The sequence below is a fragment of the Carlito syrichta genome, unplaced genomic scaffold (genome assembly GCF_000164805.1).
Source record: "Carlito syrichta isolate Samal-C Ts95f unplaced genomic scaffold, Tarsius_syrichta-2.0.1 Scaffold315954, whole genome shotgun sequence".
NCBI classification, from domain to species: domain Eukaryota; kingdom Metazoa; phylum Chordata; class Mammalia; order Primates; family Tarsiidae; genus Carlito; species Carlito syrichta.
The window spans coordinates 11,076-17,900 of NW_007260050.1; the positions used below are offsets into that span (position 1 = coordinate 11,076).

Sequence of the window (6,825 nt, forward strand, 5' to 3'; positions counted from 1 at the left end):
TTCCAAGTAGCTGGAACTACAGGCGCGCACTACCACGCCTGGTTAATTTTTTGATTTATTGTAGAGATGAGGTCTTGCCAAGTTGCCCAAGCGGGTCTCGAATCCGTGGGCTCAGGCAATTCACTCACCTCAGCCTCCCAAGGTGCGGGATTACAAGCTGAGCCACCAAGCCCGGCTTATTTTTATTTTTTTAAATTGGAGTCTCACTGTGTCACCCAGGCTGGAGTGCAGTGGTATGCTCATGGCCATTGCAGCCTCGGCCTGCTGGGCTTAGGCAATCCTTCTACCCTAGTCTTCCAGGTAGCTACTACACCTGGCTAATTTTTTTTATTTATTGTAGAGATGAGATCTTGCCAAATTTTTTTTTATTTATTGTTGAGACGAGATCTCACCCAGGCTGGTCTCAAACCCCTGGACTCAGGCAATTCTCTTGCCTCTACCTCCCAAAGAACTCCACCTCTGTGAGCCACTGTGCCTTGCCTTACTATTATGTTTAAAACCAAGTGTTCTTACTGATTGTTCCCATTTAACCCACCTTTCTCCATTCTACATTTGTATTTCCTTGCTTCTAGAAGGAGAACCCTGGCTCCCAATAGCATCAATATGTGACCTCTGCCCAACCCTATAATATAGATTACTATACCACTGTCATTTTTAATTACAAGCCTAACAAGTAAAGTTCAAGATTTCTTTGGAGTCTTTTTGTTCTTACACTATAACCCCCTAAGGGTATGCAGTCAGTACTATGTTCAGAAGCTCCTGGAATTAATTTTCTGTATATTTATGAATATACTAACCACATAGATTCATTTCTTTCTGTTTGTATTCAGTTTTTTTCAGTCCTTGTTGATTTCATTTTACTTTTTGAGTTTGTAAAACATGTACAAGATTCAAAAGTCAAAACTATATACAAGTGTATATTCTGAGAAATCTCATTCTTATCTCTACCTGTTGCACACTGTTGCACACTGTCTGTCCATTCCTGTAGGTAACCATTTCCATTAATTTCTGATTTATCTTTCTGTGTTTCTTTTTGTAAAAACAAGCAAATATTTTTTACTATTTTTCTTTTTATACATAAAGTAGAATGCTGAATATATTTCTTTGTAGTTTATTATTTTCTTTTTTTTTTTGGGTTGGAGTCTCACTCTGTCACCCAGACTGGAGTGCAGGGGCCACTCCTGACCACCGCAGCCTCGACCTGCTGGGCTCCGGCGATCCTTCCGCCTCAGCCTTCCAAGTAGCCGAAATTACAGGCATGTGCTACCACGCCCGGCTGATTTTTTGATTTATTGTAGAGATGAGGTCTTGCTGCCCAGGCGGGTCTCGAACCCGCAGACTCAGGCAATCCACTCACCTCAGCCTCCCAAAGGTGCGGGATTACAGGCTGAGTCACCGAGCCCGGCTTTATTATTTTCACTTACAGAAATCTTTTAGTGATCTTTCTCATCCTTTTAGTCAGCTGCATAGCACTCTATTGTGTGGATATGCCATAACTTAATATAGTCTCTTGCTGGGAATTTATTTATGGCCAATATTTTAAAATGATATCTAATACCTCAATGAATACAATAACCTTTTACATAAGTTGTTTGGTGCTTTTGGGATAACATTGTTTCGTGCTGGAAACCCTGTCAATTATATGTGTCTTTAAAATGATTTTTTTTTTTTGAGTTGGAGTCTCACTCTGTTGCCCAGACTGGAGTACAGTGGCCGCTCCCGGCCACCACAGCCTCGACCTGCTGGGTGCCGGCAATCCTTCTGCCTCAGCCTTCCGAGTAGCTGGAACTACAGGCACGAACTACCACACCCAGCTAATTTTTGATTTATTGTAGAGATGAGGTCTCGCTGCCCAGGCGGGTCTTGAACCTGCGGGCTCAGGCAATCCACTCACCTCAGCCTCCCAAGGCATGGGATTACAGGCTGAGCCACCGAGCTTCGCTTAAAATGATTGTTAAAGATAAAATTATATATATAGTTTCTTAAGTGTATAGTGAGGCTGGGTGTGGTATCTCATCCCTGTAATCCCAGACCTTTGGGAGGCCTGGGTGGGAGGAATACCAGGAGTTACAGTCCAGCCTGGGCAGCACAGCAAGACCTCATCTCTATTTTTAAAAAGGCAAGTGTACAGTAAGTTGAGGCCTTTTCTTCTTTTGTGACAGGGTGTTGCTATGTTATCCATGCTGGAATGCAGTGGCTATTCACAGGCACAATCGTAGTATATCACAGCCCTGAACTCCTGTCCTCACTCGATCCTTCTGCTCAGCTCTTTTTAATTTTTTTAAGAGACAGCATCTAGTTATGTTGCCCAGGCTGGCCTTGAACTCCTGGACTAAAGCGATCTCCCCATTTCAGCCTTCTGAGTAGTTAGAACTAGAGGTGCGTGCCACTGTGCCCAGTTAGTAAGATGAATTTTGATAAATGTATTTATTTATGTCATTAATATAGAACATTTCCATCACCCTAGAAGGTTCTCTGTGCTTTTCCAGTCTTGCTCACTCCAAGGCAACTACTCTCATGTCTATCCTCATAGACTAGTTTTGCTTATAAAGTTTCACACAACTGAAGCCATATGGTATGTATTCTTTTGTGTCTAGCTGCTTCATCTCAACATATTTTTGAGATTCAATCGTGTTGCTGTATCAGTGTTATTTTTTATGGCTGCATAGTATTTCACTGTATGAGTATGCCACTATTTATACATTTTTGTGATTAAAAAATAGAAATTTTTTTCTATTATGAATAAAGCTGCAATGAATATTTTTGTATAAGTTTTGGTGGCTATACAGTTTTGCTTCTTTTGGGCAAAATACTTAGGAGTGGATTTGCTTAATTATGTGGTAAGTGTATGTTTAATTTTGACTTTAATTATATGTGACCTTGATTAGTTAATGATGAGAACAGTTATTGTCACTTAATATAGGCAATTTGATAGGTCAGGCATTCAAAATAGAAGATATACAAAATAAAGAAATGAATAAATAAAACCCTTTGTGTTGAATTGCTTGACATGTAGTCATTTCACCTATTATGTTTGTTATAGAGAAGGAGTAAATTAGTTCTTGGGTTTGTTTCAACATTTAGTGAAATCTAATATGGAGCAAGAACTTCGTTTTTACTAGTATCACTTTACTTGTCCCCCTGTCCCCCTTCCTATATCCTATTTTAGAAGAAATGGAGCTGTCACCCACATCAAGATCCAGAACACTGGTGACTACTATGATCTGTATGGTGGGGAGAAGTTTGCCACTTTGGCTGAGTTGGTGCAGTATTACATGGAACATCACGGGCAGTTAAAAGAGAAGAACGGAGATGTTATTGAACTTAAATATCCTCTGAACTGTGCAGATCCTACCTCTGAAAGGTCAGTGACACTTTCGTGACCACAAAGTGTGCATATCTCCTGTGCCGTGAGTGTTCCACAAATGCATGGCAGAGGTCTGTGTCTGACTACATGACTCCCTAGGCTTGTACCTGTTTTTCAAGCTGTTATCTTTAAAGTATGATTAAAGAAAGAATAATAGCATCCAATTATTCTCAGAGTACCCTTTCCTTGTAAAAGCTTCGGTCAGTGTTCCTTCCACTCATCCCACAAGGGTCTCTTCCTAGCCCTGTATCTGCATGGTGCATGTGTTAATTTTAAGACTCACTGAACTTTAGCTGATCATTGTTGAGAGTTATTAAAGGAAAACAGATGATAATGGAGATGGCAACATAGCAGCAATTCCCTATGGTGGCTCCCGACCAGTTATTCAGCAGTGCCACCAACAGATGTCAGTTGAAGCTCAAAAGTGGAAAAGCAGAGCGCTAGGAGGGTCAGCTTTTTCATCAGTTCTTTTAATATTATATCCTCAATTACGTGAGAATGACCTTGCTTTGTGAGAGTTGTATTATTTTTGAGGTCTTTCCCCCTGTGTGGGAACTAAACTGATGAAAGTGTGGACTTGACTCATTTTTGCTGGTTTTCTACATTCTTAGTCTCCTCTGACTTGGTACAAACTCAGGTGCTCTAAATTTGTATATTTTGTGTCTTCAGGTTTGCTTTTCTTCATACCCCTTTATGTCAGTGCTATTATGGGCTGATGTTTTGTTTCTCCAGCTACCAGTCACTTCAAGCAAAAGGCTGTCTAGCCAACTCTGTGCAGTTTACTTCTAAATTTTACTTTTTTCAATTGAGGATGGATGAAAACTCACTCAAAGAATGTTTCTTTGGTGATGAGCTGTCAGCATTATCTGCCATGATAGTGCTTGCTTCCTTGACCAAGAACCTGAGGAAAAAGCCACATTATTATTATTATTTTTTTGAGTTGGAGTCTAACTCAGTCACCCAGACTGGAGTGCAGTGGCCGCTCCCGGCCACCGCAGCCTCGACCTGCTGGGCTCCGGCGATCCTTCCGCCTCAGCCTTCCAAGTAGCTGGAACTACGGGCGTGCACTACCACGCCCGATTCATTTTTGATTTACTGTAGAGATGAGGTCTCTCCAGGTTGCCCAGACGGGTCTCGAACCCGCGGGCTCAGGCAATCCACTCACCTCAGCCTCCCAAAGCGCTGGGATTATGGGCTGAGCCACCGAGCCTGGCTAAAAGCCACATTATTAAAAGGATTGTATTAAGATGTTTTCCATAGTAACTTAGAGCAGTATTGTTTCCATGTTTGTTCTTGGATGGCCTTGAATTGCCTACATCAGGACTCTCTGTGCTGGTTAAAATGTAGATTTCTGGGCCCCCTTCAAACTTAAATGTATTGATATCACTAGTTGTGGGGCAGGGGAATTCATATTTTTAGCAGAATCTCTCACCCCTACTCCAAGTCTTAAGTGCATTAAAGTTTGAGATGATAACCCAGGGTGTAGTCCAAAGACATTGGAAGCTGTTGAAGTATGGGTTGTAAATATGGGCACATTTGGAAGTTCATTTTAAATTTAGTGTTCACATGCCTAAAGCAAGGTCAAGTATTTGTAGTGATTTTCTGTCTGTATCACCACTTTTTATTATACCTTCTTTTTTTTTTTTTTGAGTCGGAGTCTCACTCTGTCGCCCAGACTGGAGTGCAGTGACCGCTCCCAGCCACCGCAGCCTCGACCTGCTGGGCTCCGGCGATCCTTCCGCCTCAGCCTTCTGAGTAGCCAGAATTACAGGCGCACGCTACCACGCCTGGCTAATTTTTTGATTTATTGTAGAGATGAGGTCTCGCCTGCCCAGATGGGTCTTGAACTCACGGGCTCAGGCAATCCATTCACCTCAGCCTCCCAAAGGCACAGGATTACAGGCTGAGCCACTGAGCCCGGCTAAATTGCAGTTTTAAAAGACGAGAGATTTAAAAGAAAACAGGAGATACTGAGGACCTTTGTGTCAATTTGATTGTGGGCTCATTTAAGAAGTTTAGTGGTCACTCTTATCTTTGCCATTTTTCCTGCCTGCTTGTGATGCATGTTCTGTCTTATGTGGGAATGATCAATCCCTCAGGGAATGTGTCTGTTTTTAAATTGTGTTTAAGACTGCTGACCATATATAGTAGTTTTGTGAAGAAATGTTGTGAACTCATGGCAGACCTCAATTCATCTTCATTTAAAAAAATTTAGGTGGTTTCATGGACACCTCTCTGGGAAAGAAGCAGAGAAATTACTAACTGAAAAAGGAAAACATGGTAGCTTTCTAGTCCGAGAGAGCCAGAGTCACCCTGGAGATTTTGTTCTCTCTGTGCGCACCGGTGATGACAAAGGGGAGAGCAATGATGGCAAGTCTAAAGTGACCCATGTCATGATTCGCTGTCAGGTAAATCTCCAAGTGATCAGCGGGTCTGGGGAAATGTCATCTCTGGGGTGATTCTTCTGCTGGGAAAAGATAGATACTAGTCTATCCAAAGTCAGATTTTCTTTGCCTGTTCAGTCAAGGTCTTCTGTGCTTTTAGTAAATACACACACACACACACACACACACACACACACACACACACACACACACACTCACACTTCATTTTGTTATTCATCTGTTGATGGACACTTAGGATGTTTTCATATACTAGCTATTGTGAATAATGCTGCAGTGAACAAGGGAGTGTGAGAAAACAATCATTTAAAACCAAGACCATAAATAATAAACATCAACTTTTTATCTTGAAAGGAACTGAAGTATGATGTTGGTGGAGGAGAACGGTTTGATTCTTTGACAGATCTTGTGGAACATTACAAGAAGAATCCTATGGTAGAAACATTGGGCACGGTGCTACAACTCAAGCAGGTGAGCATAATATGCTAAGGTTCCTTCTCCCCAGAGAGTTAAAAAAAATCCTAATATAGAATTTTATAAACATATACAAGGAGTCAGAATAGACTCTTCAGCCTCCACTCACCCATCATCCCATTTCTTTTCTTTTTTTGTTTGAGTCAGAGTCTCACTCCGTCACCTAGGCTGGCGTGCAGTGGCATGCTTACGGCCACCACAGTCTTGACCTGCTGGAATCAGGTGATCCTTCCACCTCAGCCTTCCAAGTAACTGGAACCATAGGCACATGTCACCATGCCTGGCTAATTTTTAAAAATTTATTGTAGAGATGGGGTCTCGCCAAGTTGCCCAGGCTGGTCTTGAACCCCTCGCCTCTGCCTCCCAAAGTGCTGGGATTATAGGAGTGAGCCACCATGCCTGGCCCAGCATTTCTTTATTTCTTATTCCTCTCACTGGTCATGTCCTATAGAATTTAGAAAATAATTTCAGATGTTATATCATTCCCATCTGTATCTGTAAAGGACTTATAGAGGTTTTTTTGTTTTTTTTTTGTTTTGAGTTGGAGTCTCACTCTGTTGCCCAGACCGGAGTGCAGTGGCC

General features: G+C 41.9%; 1 protein-coding gene across 1 annotated transcript in view; it reads left to right on the forward strand.

The window, feature by feature from the left end:
* The window catches only part of PTPN11 (protein tyrosine phosphatase, non-receptor type 11), a 47,640-nt gene that overhangs the window by 5,272 nt on the left and 35,543 nt on the right, over positions 1-6,825 (forward strand). The window contains exons 2-4 of the mRNA XM_021706720.1: positions 3,173-3,364; positions 5,583-5,775; positions 6,124-6,240. Coding sequence (XP_021562395.1) covers positions 3,276-3,364; positions 5,583-5,775; positions 6,124-6,240 — 399 coding nt within the window. The 5' untranslated portion in view covers positions 3,173-3,275. The remainder of the gene's footprint in view (positions 1-3,172; positions 3,365-5,582; positions 5,776-6,123; positions 6,241-6,825) is intronic.